We start from the raw sequence: 20,845 nt of genomic DNA, 5'->3' as shown, positions 1-20,845 counted from the left end.
AAATGGGACATAACTATGTATTCAAAGGAGATTTAAATTCTTATGAAAACTCTATGAATAAATTTATGCCAATAAATTTGAAAATAAAAATGAATAGCTGATTTAAGCTAATATAAACTACCAAAATTATCTCAAGAGGAAACAGAAGAATTAAATAGGTCTAGAAACATTTAAATAATTAAATTGGAAATAAAAATCTAAATCTAACAAATCAAAGCTATGTTGACATGATTCCTTAGAGATATTTCACAGTTGAGCAACTGTGATTCCTTTCTTAGATAAACAGCTCCAGAAAATACAAAAATGAAACTCACCCTGATTTTAAAAAACTACCATAACCTTTGTCAGCAGCACAATAAAGAAAAATTATATGTTAATCTCACCTATGAGAATAAATGAAAATAGCTAAGTAAAGTATTAGCAAACTAAATCCAGCTGTGTGTGTGTGTGTGTGTGTGTGTGTGTGTGTGTAAGACCAAGCTGAACTTATCCAGGAATGCAATAATAATTATTTAACATTAAAAAATTATAAATAACTCCTCAAACTCAACACCCAAAAAAACAGATAATCACGTCAAAAAATGGGCAGAAGACATGAACAGACAATTCTCCAAAGAAGACATATGAATGGCTAACAGAAACATGAAAAAATGTTCATCATCATTAGCCATAGGGGAGATTCAAATCAAAACCACACTGAGATACCACCTTACACCAGTTAGAATGGCCAAAATTAACAACAAGACAGGAAACAACAAGTGTTGGAGAGGATGTGGATAAAGGGGAACCCTCTTACACTGTTGGTAGGAAATCAAGTTAGTGTAGCCACTTTGGGAAACAGTGTGGAGGTTCCCTAAGAAATTAAAAATAGAGCTACCCTATGACCCTGCAATTGCACTACTGGGTATTTACCCCAAAGATACAGATGTAGTGAAAAGAAGGGCCATCTGTACCCCAGTGTTCATGGCAGCAATGGCCACAGTCACCAAACTGTGGGAAGTGCCAAGATGTCCTTCAACAGACTAATGGATAAAGAAGATATGGTCCATATATACAATGGAATATTACTCAGCCATCAGAAAGGATGAATACCCAACTTTTGAATCAACATGGATGGGACTGGAGGAGATTATGCTGAGTGAAATAAGTCAAGCAGAGAAAGTCAATTATCATATGGTTTCATTTACTTGTGGAACATAAGGAATAACATGGAGGACATTAAGAGAAAGAAAGGAAAAGTGAATTGTGGGAAATCGGAGGGGGAGACGAAGCATGAGAAACTGTGGACTCTGAGAAACAAACTGAGGGTTCTGGAGGGGATAGGGGTTAGGGGGTTAGGTAAGCCTGGTGGTGGGTATTAAGGAGGGCACATATTGCATGGAGCAGCGGATGTGGTGCATAAACAATGAATCTTGGAACACTGAAAAAAAAATAAAAAATTATAAATTCAGTGATCCGAAGGGGCACGTGCACCCGAATGTTTATAGCAGCAATGTCTACAATAGCCAAACTATGGAAAGAACCTAGATGTCCATCAACAGACGAATGGCTAAAGAAGATGTGGTATATATACACAATGGAATACTATGCAGCCATCAAAAGAAATGAAATCTTGCCATTTGCGACGACGTGGATGGAACTAGAGGGTATCATGCTTAGCGAAATAAGTCAATCGGAGAAAGACAACTATCATATGATCTCCCTGATATGAGGGAGAGGAGATGCAACATGGGGGGTTAAGGGGGTAGGAGAAGAGTAAATGAAACAAGATGGGATTGGGAGGGAGACAAACCATAAGTGACTCTTAATCTCACAAAACAAACTGAGGGTTGATGGGGGGATGGGGGTTGGAAGAGGGGGGGTGGGGTTATGGACACTGGGGAGGGATATGCTATGGTGAGTGCTGTGAAGTGTGTAAACCTGGCGATTCACAGACCTGTACCCCTGGGGATTAAAATATATGTTTATAAAAAATAAAATTAAAAAAAAATTATAAATTCACCACACTAACAATTAAGGAAGAAAAAACCTGACATAGTCATCTAAAAAAATTCATAATGAATTTAGAAATGAAATTCACACTCATGCAAGATAAAAAAAACAACAAAAACAAAACGACTCAGTAAACTAGGTTTAGGAAGGAACTTTCTCAGCCCAATTAGAAAAAAAAAAAATCACATAATATTTCAAGGTAAAATTTTAGAACATTCTTTAAAGTCAGGAACAAGATGAAGAAGCCTCTTTTCACTCCCTCTTTTGAACAGTGTCCAAGTATCTGGTCAGAGCACTAAAAAAGAAAGTGGTATCATGATAGTGTAGAAAGGAAGAAACATACAAATGCTGATGCAAAGTTGATAGACATGTGATCACCAGGCAGAAGGGAAGAGTATCCCTATATGCCAGCAACAGACAGTCAGAAAACTGAATTCAGTTCACAATGGTATTAAAATCTACCCACAAATAAATCTAATAATCCCCTCTTATAAAGAAAAGCATAAAACTGGACATGTTGATTTTAAAACACTGTGGTATTCATTCTGTGGTAGATGAACTGGCCACTGGAACCGACTAGAAACTGAGAAATAAACCCACTGTTATGTGGTATTTTAGTATTTTACATATCAACAGGAAAAAGATGAATATCTTTTGGCTCCAAATAACAAAAAAAAAAACAAACATTTTTTAAAAAAATCGTATTTGTTTATTTGAAAGAGAGAGAGAGAGAGAACACGACTGGAAGGGAGAAACAGGCTCCCCGCTGAGCAGGGAGACCAATGAAGGACTCGATTCCAGGAGCCCGGGACCATGACGTGAGCCAAAGGCAGATGTTTAAGCCACTGAGCCACCCAAGTGACCTGAGAAAACCAACATTTTTTAAGTGGCTCAAACAATGAGAAGAAGTCACAAAATAAGATATTTGAACTAGGGTTCAAAGTCATCAAAGATTCAGGTTCCATCTGTCTTCCCCAGGATCTCAGTGAATTCCCTTCATTATCACAAAATGCTCATGTCATAAACATACATCAAGAAGCAGAAAAAGGAGATTGTTTCTTCATTATGTATATTCTGTCAGGGCAAAAGAAAATCTTTCCTAGAAACACTTCTAGCAAACTACCCTTTGCCTGTCTTTGGCTTGAACTGCTAAACTAATCATTAGGTAGGGAAAAGACAATGCCAGCGTACTCTGAGAGCAATCAGGATTTGCTTGAATCATCTGGGAAAGGAGTAGACACCAGAACAAAACTGGTGTTCTGCCAACATGAGAAAGAGGAAAATGACTCTTAGATCAGTAATTTATGATACAGTGGAGTATTCCATAAATAGTGTGGGGAGACTAGACTATCCATACAGAAGAAAAGAAAGCTAGATCTGAATAACACCATAAACAAAAATGAATTCCATGTGGATTAAGATGTCAAATGTCAAAAGTTAATTTTCAGCAGAAAATACAGAACAATATGTTTTGAAATTAGGAGTAGAGATTTCTAATATAAAATATAAATAAGCACAAATCATAAAGGATAACATTAATCAGCTAGACTACATTAAATTTTTAAACTTTTGTACAATATACTGGCATTAAAGTTGAAAGACACACCACAGCCTCAGAGAAGTATTTGCATGACATAAGACAGTGCTTCTGTTACCCAACAGATAAAAATGGGCACAGTGTAAGAATGAGCAATTGACAGAAGAGGAAAACTGAGGAGTCCATATATACTATAAAAGATGCTCAACCTCATCAGTAGTCAAAGAATTGCAAACTTATATAAAGAAATAGCACTATTAATAATAGACCCATGATTACTAATAGACCCACCATTACTAATAGACGCACTATTAAAAAATGTTCTAATTTAATAAGACTGAGTCCTGACATTATGTGGAGAAACAAAATGTCATCCATGCCTAGCAGAAGGGTCAACTAGGTCAACCTCTTTCGTGATTACTTTATTAATATTTAGTAAATTCAACAATATGCATGGTCGATAATCTAATATCCTTTCCACAATATGTGTCTTAGAGAAACTCTTTCACATGTACACCAAAACACATGGTCTAGGATATTCGCCACATTCTTTCTTCTTCTTTTTTTTCTCTCTCTCCCTCTCCACACACACACATACAATCAAATAGTATGGTATAGTTTAAATAAATGAACTAGATCTATATATGTCAACTTGAATTATCTTTAAAATAGAATGTTGAAGTGTGCCTTGGTGGCTCAGTGGGTTAAGCCTCTGCCTTCGGCTCGGGTCATGATCTCAGGGTCCTGGGATCGAGCCCCACATCAGGCTCTCTGCTCAGCAGAGAGCCTGCTTCCCTCTCCCTCTCTGCCTGCCTCTCTGCCTACTTGTGATCTCTCTCTCTGTCAAATATAAATAAAATCTTAAAAAAATAAAATAAAATAGAATGTTGAGAGGAAAACACAGGTTGTTTAGGAATATAGTACAATATTACTTACATAAAAAGTAAAACCCAGAGCACAATAGTCTGTATTATTTATGAATAAGTAAGTATTTAATAAAAATACAGAAACAAGGAATCATGGTTGTGATTACCTCTGGGAAAGGAAAAAGAATCAGAGCAAGGAAGGGTATAAGTATCAGAGATGTTTCAACTTTATTTCTAGTTTTATTTCTTTAATGAGAAGGGATATAAAATAAATATTAAAAATGGATAAATTATATTGAGTCAGTGTGGAGAGTACAAATAGATATGTCATATTATTTTATATCAGTATGAAATGCTTTATAATTTTTAAGTTTTTTTAAAAGCTTTTATTTTTTCATGTGAGAGAGAAACAGAGCACAAGTAGAGGGAGAGGCAGAAGAGAGGGATTTTTAAGTTTTCCATGAAAATATTTCATCATTCATGAAAAGGTCCTCATCCCATACAAATCACTTCAAATTCACTACATTCACAAATGTAATTTGTCTTCCTCCATCCTTTATTAAGCATCATTTTAAGCCATGTGCTATATGTTGTTTGAGGATTAGAGACTAGTGTCAGAAGAAATGTAAATAGTAATAATAGTCAGCAAGGAGAGTAGCAAGGATTGAATAAAGATACCATGAGGATCAAGAAAGGTCCAAATGGTATAAAATTGAAAAGAGATTGGTCAAATGCTCAAAAAAACATTCTTGGTAGTGAGTGAGATGCCAAAGATGTCACTGTCAAAAAAAAAAAAAAAAACAACAACACAAAACGAAATGAAAAACAAAAAACCATAGGTATGGAAAATTTCTACTGTAATTTTAATTTGGAGGCTCCTAGAGAATATGATATAGAGTATATGTCAACTATAAGACTTACTACTAAGACTACAACAAACATCAAAGTTTCCCCCCCACCCAGAAGCAACCATTTTAATTATTAATATCCCATGAACCTCCCATAGCAACATACCTGGAGGAGGAGTCTTTCAAAAGCCAGAAAGTTGTCCCACTTAGCAGTCTGCGGGTGTTTCAGAGTTTGAACTGTGGCCAGCCCAAGCTGTAGGAGCCCACAGTGATTCACTAAAGCTTTGAGGTTGTTCTTGAAGAGCTGAATATAGGACATGAGCTGCCCTGGAGTGACTCTCCCTGGAGAAACATAATAATCTATCAGTAGTAAACTCATGACAAGAATGCCATTAATAACATTACTGCTTCATATTGGCACAGAATTTCAGAGTTGGCTGTAAGCTTTCTTAAGCTATTGTGATTCTTACAACAACATGGTGACAGTAGCAAATGTGAAGCTGTTTCCTGCCTTTCACAGGTAAAGAAACAGGGGTGCCTGAGTGGCTCAGTCAGTTAAGCATCTGACTCTTGATCTCAACTTGGGTCTTGATCTCAGGGGTGTGTGTTCATGGAGCCCACTTAAAAAAAAAAAACAAACAAACTGGGGCACCTGGGTGGCACACAGTTGGTTAAGTGTCTGACTCTTGGTTTCACTTCAGGTCGTGATCTCAGGGTCATAAGATCAGGCCCCGCCTGAAGCTCCACGCTCAGCAAGGAGAATACGTGAGACCCTCTCTCCCTTTGTCCCCACACTCATGCTCTCTTTCACTCTAAAAATAAATGAATAAATCTTTAAAAAGTAAATAAATAAAAATTAAAAAATTAAACACACACACACACACACATACAAAAGGAAAGAAACAGATATTAAGTGATCTGGCCAAGGCCATATTACCAGTAGAACTTATTTTATAATTGTGCAATGCCCACAAGTAAGTTCTCAAAGTCATCCAAATAAGTATCTGGTGAGCTCAACATGGCGTGGCTCCCCAAGCAGAGTGCATACTGATTTAAAAAGCAAAAAGGCAAAATTTCTAATGGTGTGTGTATGTTTAGAAAGTAAGAAGAGAAGTCTGTTACGACTGTGGCTCAAACCTCACCACTGAGATCAGTGGGTTCATGACAAAATTCATGACGATCAAAGCTGGCTATTGTATGAAATAAAAAATCTATGGAGAACTGGGGTGGCAAAAACACTGGAAGATGAGGCATCAGAAGAAAACACCAGGCATGAGCGATACAGCACACGTGCCCCAATGGTCACCTAGACTAAAACAAGAGCCGCATCTCATAAAAGACTAGAGATAGTACAGAAAAGCAAAACACCTGTTGAAGGTTCACTCTTTAGAGCCTCTAAGTCCCAAGTTTGCCTATGACAGTCCTTTAACTGAGTCACTTTGCATTGTCCAGTGTATCAAACTGCATTCCTGCCGTTCATGGCTGCTGTGGACAAAACTCCAGAACACCAGAGTCTCTCCATCGGACAGGGAGGACACAATGGGACCAAACATAGATGCGAGTCAGGTAAATCTTTCCTACACGTCTTATCCACACTATGCTTGTGGGTTGCTCTCCAATGCCTGAAATCCAAGTTTGTTTATTATATCTAGGTTTAATATTTGGCAATGAAATCCCCTATGTTTATTGAGCACCTTACAGTTCACACGGCGGAAGCAAGCCATCTTCTGATTCTCATAGCAACTCTATGGGGTGGCAAGCAAGGCATGGGCTCTACCTGTGAGAGCCCCCTGAGGCACTGGGAATTCGGTGTCTTTCACAATGCTAAATATCAGGTATCACTTAATAAATGGTTTTTGACCACAATACACAAAAACTAAAGACCTCACCACAAGAAACTTATAAGCCTGCGACAAAAAGAAGAGTAGTGGGATGATAAGTAGCGAAGCAAGTCTCACTCATTTCTTTGGTTCTGCGGTAAAGTCTGAGTTCATTCCTGATCCTCAAGGCGGCAAGCTACTGACCTACTGGCTTAACTACTGACAGGGAAGAGCCTCATCACATTCTTCTTTGTCTGGTTTTGAGTCAGGTTTATTAAGGTGTAATTGACATACAGTAAAATCCACCCTTCTTTGGTGTACAGCTCCATGGGCTGTGACAAATGGATGTCGTTGGGTAAGCACCATCACAGTCAAGGGACCGAACATTTCCATCATTCCAAAGAGCTTCCCCTCTTTGCAGTCAATTCTCCTTCTCCACCCCAGCCCTTATGAGCACTTCTCTGTGTTTATCTGATCTCTGTCCCATAGTTGAGCTTTTCCAGAATGTTCTATAAATGGAATTACATAGTCTGGAGCCTTTTGACTCTGGCTTCTTTCACTTTAGCTTAATGCATTTGATATTCATCTGTGCTGTTGCCTGTATTAATAGTATGCTCCCTTTTCTTGCTGAATCATATTCCATTGTATAAATATGCCATAGTTTACCTAGCCATTCATTTATCCATTCACCAGTTAGTGATCACTTGGACTATTTCCAATTCTTAGAAATTATGAATAAAGTCTTCACAAATATCCAGGTTCAGGTTTTCATGGAAGTATATGTGTGTGGACAAATGGTTTCATTTTTCTTGGGTAAATTTCTAGACCTGGGGTTACTGGGTCATATGCTAAATGTATGTTTAACTGTGTAAGAAACTGACAAACTGATTTCCAAAGCAGCCTGTCCCACCAGCAACCTATGAGAGTTCTAGTACTTCACGTCCTCACCAGCACTTGCTACTACCACTTATTTTTATTTTAATCATTCTAAGACATGGGTAGCAACATCTCACTGTGGCTTTAATTTGTATTTTTCTAATGATGAGTAATGCTGACCATCTTTTTATGTGCTTATGTGCCATGCTATATGTTTTTTGGTGAAGCGTCTGTTCAAATCTTTTCCCATTTTTTATTAGGTTGTTTACTTTCTTTTCTTTTTAAGATTCTATTTATTTATTTGGCACAGAGAGATCACAAGTAGGCAGAGAGGCAGGCAGAGAGAGATAAGTGGGGAAGCAGGCTCCCCACTGAGCAGAGAGCCAGATTCGGGACTCAATCCTAGGACCCTGAGATCATGACCTGAGCTGAAGGCAGAGGCTTAACCCACTGAGCCACCCAGGCACCCAGTTGTTTACTTTCTTATTATTAAATTGTGCCATTACTTTTATTAGGTCATTGATTCAACATATATTTTTGTGACAGACACTGTTCTTGCTGTTAGAAATAAACCTGTGAACAAATCGACAAAACACTTTGTCCTCACAGTGAACAAATACAGAAAACAAATATATCTCCTTGATGCCCTTCTAATGAATTCAGTCTATTACATATCATTCTCATTTAGGGATGGAGGCCTTTTGTGCAGATGATAACATGTTTACACAATGACATCTTCTAACGCCTATTTAATATTAACACTAAATACGTGAAAAACATTTTCACGTGAAATGGGTTCAATTCACGATTGCCATGACCTCCATGTACTTGTTTACACATTGTACTGCTGGTGATGGCAATTTGGTTCCTGGACACATAGAGCTTAGTCTATCAAGAGTGATATTAATTAAACAATTACACAAATAATTACTTAATCATGATTGCAATAATACTGCTAAGGAAAAACACAAAATGTCTTGAAAGCATGAAAGGCCCTTTAAGATTCAAAACTGCTGAATTCTCCAACACTGTCTACTTAACTAGGGAGGCAGAATTAAGCTCAAAATACATACAATCCATTTGCAATTTAACTGTTGTTTAGAAAGACCACAAGAAATGAAAATCATGGGTGCCTGGGTGGCTCAGTGGGTTGAGCCTCTGCCTTCGGCTCGGGTCATGATCTCAAGGTCCTGGGATCGAGTCCCTCATCGGGCTCTCTGCTCAGTGGGGAGCCTGCTTCCTCCTCTCTCTCTGCCTGCCTCTTTGCCTACTTGTGATCTGTCAAATAAATAAATTTTTAAAAAAGAACTGAAAATCATCAGAGAAAGTCATCAGAAGGTCTGTTTAGATTTCTATTATAACAACTGTATGTTCAATTCAAAGATAAGAGTTTCTCTGATTCAAAAACATAGTTGAACTTTTTATCCAGTTAGCAGTTCCTAACTCGGCCTTTAGTCATCATATTTACGTAATGCTGCCTGCCCAGGTAAGGCGTGTGATCCAAAGGAACAAAGGAGTATAGAGAATTTGGTAACTAGAAATGCAACAACACACTACATTGTGAACTTAGTAATTATTTGCATTTGCTGCCCTATTCTGTTCCCCTCTATATAGTTTTTTCTTACATACAAATGCTAGTAACACATCATTAGGTATGTCTTGATACTCCATTAACATGCTACTTGGAATTCAGTAAAAAAGTACATCATATGGGTGCTTTAAAATACAGGCTATATTCCTTGGTAGCTAGGAGACAGTATGTGCCCCCACTGATTGAATGGGCCCCCACCCTTAGGGCGCCTTTTGGATACCAATTCTGACCAAGGTGATAGGCTAGTTCAAATATCTACTAGGGTAAATTGTAATTCAATTGGTCACTTATGTGTGACCTAGCATGACTGTGCAGCTTTCTCTGTGTGTTACAATCTCATTGGTCACCTGTGCTTTGCCAGGCCCAACCACATGGCCTTTGCCCTTAAAAGCTAGTCTGTAAGGCAGAGAGAGGTCGCCTCTTTGCAAGAGACGGCCCTGGGGGGCACCTAGGTGGCTCAGTGGATTGAGCCTTTGCCTTCGGCTCAGGTCATGGTCTCAGGGTCCTGGGATCGAGTCCCACATCGGGCTCCCTGTTCGGCAGGGAGCCTGCTTCCCCCGCTCCCTCTACCTGCCTCTCTGTCTACCTGTGATCTCTCTCTGTCAAATAAATAAATAAAACCTTTAAAACAAACAAACAAACAAACAAACAAACAAGAGACGGCCCTGGCCAGTCAGTTTGATTCTCGATGCTTGGCTCGAAATAAAGCTTTGCTTGACCTTCAAAAAAAAAAAAAAAAATACAGGCTAGTGAGATTTTCAAAATTGGAAACTTAGTCACAACCTTACATAAAACAAATGGAAATCAACTAACTGACTACCAAAATGCTACAGTGAGACTGATGACCCGAGAAAGCTGCTCCATTCAAATCGACTAAAACAGCAAGCAACCAGAAGCAGGTGCTGAAAAAGTAATAGGAGGACATACTTACATCACAAAACAATCACAAAAGTGTATCATACAGACTTACATGGTGATTTTAAGATGTCCATTCAGAAGGTCTTGTAACACAATTTTTAAAGCCTTAAAAACAAAAGTTAGTTGATATCAAGTCTGCAGGAGATGAGATTAAAACTCATCCCAGGGGCGCCTGGGTGGCTCAGTGGGTTAAGCCTCTGCCGTCGGCTCAGGTCATGGTCTCAGGGTCCTGGGATCGAGCCCCACATCGGGCTCTCTGCTCAGCGGGGTGCCTGCTTCCCTTCCTCTCTCTCTCTCTGCCTGCCTCTCTGCCTACTTGTGATCTCTGTCTGTCAAATAACTAAATAAAATCTTTAAAAAAAAAAAAAAACTCATCCCAAAGGATGAGTTTAGTGTAGAAATAGGAAATTTATTCATTGGTGGAACCAAACCCCTTAGGGAACTACCCAGAGAAATGACACAAATCCTTTATTTCAGGAGATTGTATTGGTTCCGCTTCTGGCACGCTAGTAGACTGAAACTATCCTAACTCATGGTTTTCCAGATTCCTCTCCAAATTAGATTTGCAGGGAGTAAGCAAAGAGTTGTCATCTACCACTATCTCAGTTCTCGTTTTCTTTCTCCAGATCACCATCCCTGGCCACACATACAAATGAGTGTGGCTTTTATTGTGGAACTAACCTCAGCAAGGCATTCTATTGCTTATATGAAAGGGTATTTCTTTTGTTTTTGCTCTTTTCCTATTAAAAGTGTTTTCTAAAATATTTTCAACAATTACTCTCCAAAAGAAAAAGACTACATAACATATAGCAACTTCTTGAAAGACGATGATCTAAAATCCGAGAAATCGTTTTCAAGTTAGAAAAGCTATTGGGCTTTTTTTTATTTGAGTTTTAAAGAAAGAGAAATAGGCTTCTTACTTAGATTTAGCTAAGAGAAAAACATAAAACTTTATCAACCATCAATTCTCTATTATATTTTAAATCCTTATTAAAATATAATTATCTCTTGAGGGAAAGTGAACACATTTGGAAAATAAAAGGATTTAACATTTTAATATTTGTGATCCTTATGATACAGAATTCAACTGAATTCAAATGCATCATGGATCCTATTTTTTCATTAACCTCATACACTTGATAAATTATAATTTTCTCAACCTGTTTTGTTAAAATATATTAAAATATATTATTTAAATATATTTAACATTAAATATATTTAAAATATATAAAATATATTTAAAATATTAAAATATATTTGTTAAAATATATTTAAAATATCTACACATATCTACACATACATGATTCTTTGTTGATATGCTTAAAGTAAGACAGCATGGTACTGGCATAAAAACAGACACATAGACCAGTGGAACAGAGTAGAGAGCCCAGATATGGACCCTCAACTCTATGGTCAAATAATCTTCGACAAAACAGGAAAAAATATACAGTGGAAAAAAGACAGTCTCTTCAATAAATGGTGCTGGGAAAACTGGACAGCTATATGCAGAAGAATGAAACTTGGCCATTCTCTTACACCGTACACAAAATAAACTCAAAATGGATAAAAGACCTCAACGTGAGACAGGAATCCATCAGAATCCTAGAGGAGAACATAGGCAGTAATCTCTTCGATATCAGCCACAGCAACTTCTTTCAAGATATGTCTCCAAAGACAAAGGAAACAAAAGCGAAAATAAACTTTTGGGACTTCATCAAAATCAAAAGCTTCTGCATAGCAAAGGAAACAGTCAACAAAACAAAGAGGCAACCCACAGAATGGGAGAAGATATTTGCAAATGACAGTACAGACAAAAGGTTGATATCCAGGATCTATAAAGAACTCCTCAAACTCAACACACACAAAACAGATAATCATATCAAAAAAAATGGGCAGAAGACATGAACAGACACTTCTCCAATGAAGACACACAAATGGCTATCAGACACATGAAAAAATGTTCATCATCACTAGCCATCAGGGAGATTCAAATTAAAACCACATTGAGATACCACCTTACACCAGTTAGAATGGCCAAAATTAGCAAGACAGGAAGCAACATGTGTTGGAGGGGATGTGGAGAAAGGGGAACCCTCTTACACTGTTGGTAGGAATGCAAGTTGGTGCAGACACTTTGGAGAACAGTGTGGAGATTCCTCAAGAAATTAAAAATAGAGCTTCCCTATGACCCTGCCATTGCACTACTGGGTATTTACCCAAAGATACAGATGTAGTGAAAAGAAGGGCCATCTGTACCCCAAAGTTTATAGCAGCAATGGCCACAGTCGCCAAACTGTGGAAAGAACCAAGATGCCCTTCAACGGACGAATGGATAAGGAAGATGTGGTCCATATACTCTATGGAGTATTATGCCTCCATCAGAAAGGATGAATACCCAACTTTTGTAGCAACATGGACAGGACTGGAAGAGACTATGCTGAGTGAAATAAGTCAAGCAGAGAGAGTCAATTATCATATGGTTTCACCTATTTGTGGAGCATAACAAATAGCATGAAGGACAAGGGGACTTAGAGAGGAGAAGGGAGTTGAGGGAAATTGGAAGGGGAAGTGAACTATGAGAGACTATGGACTCTGAAAAACAATCTGAGGGTTTTGAAGGGGCGGGGGGGCGGGAGTTGGGGGAACCAGGTGGTGGGTATCAGAGAGGGCACGGATTGCATGGAGCACTGGGTGTGGTGCAAAAATAATGAATACTGTTATGATGAAAATAAATTTAAAAAAAAAAGAAGAATATTCTGTCAATGTCAGATTTGATTTAATCATAAAACTGTCTTAATGGTAGAAAACCACCACCACCAGAAATTTTGTCTAAAATAGCGTATTTAGCTACTAAAAATTTTTAAAACCTCTTGGCATGAGAAATAATAAAAACTGTCATTGCTCGTTTTTTATTCATCATTTTCATGAAAACCCAAATTGGAATAAACCAACTTAGGTGTTTCAAGTCTTACATTCCCAGAAATTAGCATTTCATTTGTCTCTTTTTCAATCATTTTTCTAATATAATAAGGAGGCAGGACATTAAAATATTTAAATATAAGAGGTCCTGCTGAAACTCTGGTTTATTTGTTCATACACAATTGGCAAACAGAATAATTTCAGTATTACACAAAAGTCACATCTGTTCATTTGTTGCTTTTTTTCTCATTACTTCAACATTTTGTGCTACCTAATAACAGCAGCTGAACACAAAGTAAACAAACACAGCTGAACACCGCAAGCCACGAGAGGAACCAAGCACCACAGGCAGTGCCCATGCGTCTCTATCTCTTCTTCTTGGCTCCGCCTGGCCACGGGGCCTGTCTTGGAGGTGCTTCCTGTTTGATTCTCCCTGATCTTCAGTGCAACTAATAAGCCTCCACTCCTCTTCACATCCCCTTCCAGTGAGCTACTTTCAACGCTTTTGTTCACATAACGTCCTGTATAAGCTGTAACATTTCTTTATTTCTAGAAATTTAGCATATCTTTTTAACTGTGCTGGTATCTTATCAAGATTCTTACTGGTTTTGTCAGTGCTCTGATTATTGATCTGCAAAGATGTTTGAATGGGCCTCTGCTAATGGTATTTTTTTTTGTCCTAGTATGTGATTTTGCAAAACAACTTTTCCAGGGATTTATACACATTATAGCAAAACATGCACAATAATATATATATCAAAGGTGACAACTTTACTAAAGTTAAGCTTTTGATTCTTTGGCAGCATCACCAGAGAAAATTTCGAGTGTAATTCAAGAGTTGACATAAGACAGCCAGAATCTTGTGCATGAAAGAGGGTTTAGGAGTTTTGTGAATAGCATACAAAAGGCTTAGGGGTGCCTGGGTGGGTGGTTCAGTCGATTAAGCATCTGCCTTTGGCTCAGGTCATGATCTCAGGGTCCTGGGATTGAGCCACACTGGGCTCCCTGCTCCCTGGGGAGTCTGCTTCTTCTTCTCACTCTTCTTCTGTGCTCCCTCTTTCAAATGAATAAATAAAATCTTAAAACGAAACAAAATCACAAAAGGCTAAGAGAGTAGGCCAAGCACATAGTGTATATCCACTCTTTACTCCATCAGAATGACAGAAAAAAATAAAAAGGGATAGGAACACACAACAAAGAGATTGTGAGATAGTCTATAAGCAGACAAGAGATTTCAAACATTTTGCCCCCATCTGTTGGTTATCTTTGTAACCTACATTATATTCTAAAACTTTCTTTTTTGGTCTGTCAAGTACAGATGGTATCCTACGGCTTTTCATGTTCTAAGAAGAGAATCATAGCCCCCCTTACACATCCCCCTTACTTCTTATTTTCCCCTTTCATCTTGCAAATCATCCGTACTTTTATTTTTCCCTTGTCATGATGACTGGCATTTATATTTTGTTCTGTAACCATAATTTAGTCTTATGTGCTTTTTCCATGGTTTCATTAAAAAAGTTCAAAATCAATCAATAAAGCCTACATCATTATAAACTATATAACTATTAATGACAGAGCCAAATTATGTGCTATGATTACATTTCCTTATGCATATAATACTTTGCTCCTAGAATGCCTGTGGTGTATTTCCTTCTTTCCTTCCTTCCTCCCTTCCATCCTTCCTTCCTTCCTTCCTCCCTCTTTCTTTCCTTTCCTTTCTTTTCCTTCTTTCCTTCCTTCCTTTCTTCCTTCTTCCCCCTACCCTTCCTTTGCATTATCTACCTTAACGAAAGCTTTAAAGTATCCTAACCTCAAATACAGTGTCCTATCTTTGGAGTCTGGGGGCTTTTTCCCTCTCTGAATACTGCCAAACCTTTCACTCTCCCACTCTAGTATGGGCAAATTTTGTCCTAGGCCTTTCTGCACAGCCAGCAGCCTGGAACTCCTTTTATTGCTCTCCTCTGTTGGAACAGTTTCATTAAATCCCTGATTTTTCTTTCTTGGTATACTGCCTTTTCTTGCTGGACATTCTTATGTAACCTCAGAAAAGGAACTGTGAAGAACACAGTTTTTGTATCCCTCAAAAGGCATTTTCTTAACCTCAAAGCTTCATGGTAGTTTATTGGAGTCTGGAATTCTAGGTGGCTGAAAATGCATTATTCACTATCCTCTGGTTTTCAGGGTTGCTGATAAACAGTGTGTGCTAGTCTCATTCCTGTTCCTTTGTAGGTGAGCTTCTTTTTTCCAACTTGGAGCCTTTAGGATCTTAGTCTCTTTTACTCTAAGGACTCACAGTGATCATGTCTAATTTAGAGGTCTTTTTATTCTTTTCAATTTCATCTCAATAGGCCTATTCAATTTGACTATGTCCTTCACATCTGGGAAAGTCTCACATTCGTCCTTTGCTAATTTCTTATTCTCTGCTTTCTCTTTCTTTCTGAAACTTCTAATATAGTTCTTGGATATCCTGATTGGTTCTCTTTATCTTTTATCTTTTCTATCATATTTCAATGTCCTGTTTTCTTCTACATTATAGGAGAGTTTCTCAATTTATGTTTAAACTTTGGGTGAATTTTGTTTTGTTACATACCATACAGTTCATCCTTAAATTATATAATTGAGTGGTTTATAGTCTATTTACAGAGTTGTATAATTATCACCACCATATAATTTGAGAACATTTTCATCACACCAAGAAAAAGACCATACTCAAATTTCCTCAGTTATGAAAAAGACATACTGCTATAAATCTACATGTTGGAATAAAACCTGAATGAAATTTTCCATTGGAAGACACAATGGTGCTTAGTTATACTTATTTACAACTGAGAAAAGCAGAAATGAGAATATTCAAGTAATTATAAGTGAACTCTAACTTTTTTAATATAGTAATACTACTGTCACTTTTATCATATTAAAAAAAAATTTAACTAAAGTATAAATGCCTGGAAAATAAAAGAAGAAACGAAGAGTACTAAAGGATGGAGGAAAACAAATAAAAATAACCCTCCCACCCCCAGCCACCCAAAAAGGCTTGGTCTAGAATACATGAAAAGGCACTACAGTGGAGGGAGCCATGTCCCCAGAAGGAACCAGCAACTCCAGACTCAGGAGCCTCAGGTATGACAGAGGTAGAAAGTGAGGAGCATAATACAAAGCAAAATATAGAAATAGTAAGTGCATAGTTCAACTACTATTTACATATGTATCTATCCATGTAACCCCCATCCAGATCAACATATAGAATATATCCGATACTCTAGGTGACTCCTTGGTATACGTATACTTACCCAGCCAATAATCCCACAAAGGTAGACCATTACTTCTATCTCTACTACCACAGATTATTTTTTTCTCTGCTTTTGAGCCTCATATAAGTGAAGTTATACATATGTACTCTTTCGTGTCTAGCTTTTTTTCAACATTATCCAGAATCTCAATCTTTTTTTCTTTTTTCTAACCATGCTTTATTGCTCTGTATTACCATAGAAGTTTCTTCATCTATTCTGCCTTAAAGGAGACTTAGATTTTACAGTTTGGGGCCATTATGGATAATGATGCTATGAACACTCTATTACATGCCTTTTGGTGAACATTAGCACTCATTTCTACCGGTTATATGCCCACATGTTTGCTGGGTGAGTATATGCTTCACTTTAGTTGATACTGTCAAACAGTTTTCCATGGTTGTGTCAATATTTTCACACATTTTAAATTTGATTAAATTTAACAATTTAATGTAATTTTGAAAGTATATAAGCAATGTCTGTATCACTAAGTTTCCTTCTGGTATTTTATGTTAGGTAGCCAAAACAGTAATAAATATGAGAGAAAAGAATCACAATGGAAAACACATTGCCATATGATACTATGCATCTTTGTTTCATTGTTCTCATAATATTTTTACATATTTATTTACTTACATCTTACCTAGTTATGTAGAAAAAGGCCTGGAAAGCAAGATATTAATTTAGGAACAAAGATTATGTTGAAGAGCAAGATGGAGGGGAGGGAAGATATTTTATTTTATGTACATTGTGACTTGAATTTTCTAGAAGCAGGTGCTAGTGTTACTTTTTTTTTATATATATTTTTTAAAGATTTTATTCATTTATTTCACAGAGAGAGATCACAAGTAGCAAAGAGGCAGGCAGAGAGAGAGGGGGAAGCAGGCTCCCCACTGAGCAGAGAGCCCGATGCGGGCCTCCATCCCAGGACTCTGGGATCATGACCTGAGCTGAAGGCAGACTTAACCCACTGAGCCACCCAGGTGCCCACTAGTGTTACTTTTTAAATAGCCTCTTGATTCTGAAATAAAATCGTTTATCTCAGGTAAAGTAAACAGATTTGTACAATGGATGAAGCATTGTCTTTCAACAGATTAAAGACATAGAAGAGTAATAATAACTGCCCGCTTCCCACCTCTACTGAGGTCGAAGGGCAAAGAAATATGGTTAACATGCAGGTGGAGAGATTTAAGTCAGAATGAGAAACAAACTTCACGATGGCAATGACCAAAGATGCTGAAACAAGTTATTAAAGGAGGAAGAAGGAAGATGTTATAAATCTTCTCCCGTAGGGATCTGAAGGACAGGATATACAGCCATCTGTATAGTGAAACCTGGACAAAGTACAGCTGGGAATTGATGTCCATTTTTATACCACCATATATACTGAAGGTTTCCTGGGATTTCCTTTAAATTGTGTATGTTTCTTGGTACACAAAATTTGAGCTCTACAGCATTACAAAGAGTAAGAAACTAATGTGAAAATAGCATTTTAATTATACAAATCAATTCAAATGTTTCCAAAACTCAGAAGTTTATTGTAAAATATGTTTTCAGGATAGCTTGGAATGAAGTATAACTGCTGAGGGACCATGGGTCACAAATAGAAAATAAACAGCTCTCTCTGAAAGTTATACAAAACACTGAAATAAAAAATCACCAGAAGTATTTATGGTTTGGTTTTCCTTGGAAATGTAGCCTTCCTGAGGCTAACTTAAACACCGAATCAACATTCACAAACTCAAGAGAGAGCATGGAAGGGAACAGATAGATTACCCCTGTTATCTAGAAGGCAGTATGCAAGGCTGCTGGGGAAGGGACATTTCCTTGGTGGGACCACTCTGACCCGGAAAAGAATTTCTGCTCTTAGAGGAGCCTCTAGGTAAATAAATCCCACCCTGTAGCCACAGACCTTCTCACCATATCATTCTCTTGGGTTTTTAAACTCCTAGCCCATAGTCTCATGTTGAAAATACCTTTTACGTTGAGAAAACATAAAAAGGAAGAACAGGAAGAGGAAGAGACAGATGAGGAAAAAAGAAGAGAAAAAATGCACCAATTTAAGTTGAAAATATAGGGCCAGAGAGCAGATCCTTGAAGAAGGGATGTTAGAAACTTAGATTCCCATTTTGCAGATGAGGATAACAGAGAAGCGGAGACAACCTGAGTTCTGTTTTAAGTGATAGAGTTCAAGGGGAAGGCATTTGTTTAGTGGCCTTAAAGCATTCAGGCATTATTAATTATTAATTCAAAGGAAACTCTTTCTGTTTCTGTATATTCCCTATCTTCATATCCCTAAATAGAAATATTCTTTAGGACTCTGCCCTCAGCCCTTTTTCTCAACCATTCTACCTTCTCTCTCTAGTTGATCGACCTTACATTTCCTTTAGAAATTCACTACTTAGGTTTCAACATAATCACCAGGTAACTAAATTCCTAATCTCTATTTTCACTTCTGGAAATCAGTACTCTAGCCAGACATTTTCCAACTGAGATGATCAGGGAACAAATTCTTTAGACAGAATAATTCTACCCCCACATGTGGTAGAGTAGTCTTCATATGCAGTTGTGAGACCACTGGTCATTATATTTACAATGTGTCTTTCCTGCCCAGGAGACAATAAATAATTCCATCATACTATACCCTCCTTATACAGAACACCCTGAATTTCATACACACCATGTTTCACATAAATCACCTCATCTAATTATCAGATTACCAGATAATCTGCTAACCCCCCATTTTGTACATGGAGAAACAGATTCAGAAAAGTTAAATGACTTTGAAGACAAAATAATATTTTATATATTTCTTATTCCCTATAAGGACTTAATATATAATATATGCAGATAATAAATATCTTTCAAATGAACAAAAATGACTATTAGCTGTAATCTGAATAATATCTAGAAAAAAAAAGTCAGTGAGCTTTCTCCCCTTCTATTCGGACACCCAACTATAATTTCAACAATCTCTAGGAAATTGTGTCAATCTTACACCCCAGGGAATGTGGAGTTCTTTTAAATGATGGTTCTCAAAGATGTTCCACAGATCTCTGGGTTCCTGAGACACTATCAAGTGGTCAAAAAAGCCAAAGTTATTTTCATAATAGTACTAAGATGTTACTGGATTTTCTTACTCTGCAAAGTAGCAAAGTTACTCTTGTTACTCTTGTTTACCCATGGTACAAAAACACTGGTGGGTAAAGGGGTTGGGTCCATCACACCAATACAGGCAGTGGTGCTGAATTATACAAGTAGTCAGTTTCACTTCAGAATGGTCTTGATGAAACTATAAACGTTGTTCATTCTTTTTTTTTTTTTAAGGTTTTTTTTATTTATTTGACAGACAGAGATCACAAGTAGGTGGAGAGGCAGGCAGAGAGAGAGAGGGAAGCAGGCTCCCTGCTGAGCAGAGAGCCCAATACGGGGCTCAATCCCAGGACCCTGGGATCATGACCTGAGCTGAAGGCAGACGCTTTAACCCACTGAGTCACCCTGGCACCCCTATTGCTGTTTTTTTGTTTGTTTGTTTTGTTTTTTTTTTAAGATTTTATTTATTTATTTGAGAGAGAGACAGTGAGAGAGAGCATGAGCGAGGAGAAGGTCAGAGGGAGAAGCAGACTCCCCAAGGAGCTGGGAGCCCGATGTGGGACTCGATCCCGGGACCCCGGGATCATGACCTGAGCCGAAGGCAGTCCAACCAACTGAGCCACCCAGGCGTCCCCTATTGCTGTTTTTTAAAGCCAGTAGTATGAAGTGGTAAAAGAGGAAATGATAGCAGCATTGGTGGGAAGCAACATGCACTAATCTCATTTGGAGCTTCATTAGGAGAGAAGTATAGTATCCAAAAAGAGGTGAAGACCAAGACATCATTCTTCTACTCTGGATGTCACATTTTCGGAGAGACATTAACAAACTGGGGCTCTGTGACTCCAAACTAGAGGCAGTGGTGACGGTAAAGGTGGGAGAGGCTTGTCTCTTCACAAATTGTTGAAAGAGCTCATCCTGTGTAATAGTGAGTGTATGCAGCAGACACTATGGCCCCCAGCAATCGGAGAGTAAATTAATGTCTTGATGTAGTGGACCAGATTATTGTTTGGAAATTAGCTCGAGATTTTTCTCCAAAAGTGACCACAGAAGCTTGTAAATTCCAAATACGAGCAAGGTGATTTCGGGAGTGAACAGAGT

General features: G+C 37.8%; 1 protein-coding gene across 1 annotated transcript in view; it reads right to left on the bottom strand.

Annotated features, from left to right (window-relative positions):
- Positions 1-20,845, bottom strand: part of LOC111149135 (sec1 family domain containing 2) — a 416,004-nt gene that overhangs the window by 318,241 nt on the left and 76,918 nt on the right. The window contains exon 4 of the mRNA XM_022506075.1: positions 5,410-5,585. Within this exon, the coding sequence (XP_022361783.1) occupies positions 5,410-5,585 (176 nt within the window). The remainder of the gene's footprint in view (positions 1-5,409; positions 5,586-20,845) is intronic.

Source organism: Enhydra lutris, unplaced genomic scaffold (assembly GCF_002288905.1).
Source record: "Enhydra lutris kenyoni isolate GAN:26980312 unplaced genomic scaffold, ASM228890v2 scaffoldscaffold21, whole genome shotgun sequence".
NCBI classification, from domain to species: Eukaryota; Metazoa; Chordata; class Mammalia; order Carnivora; family Mustelidae; genus Enhydra; species Enhydra lutris.
This window is presented reverse-complemented; position numbering and strand designations above follow the sequence as displayed.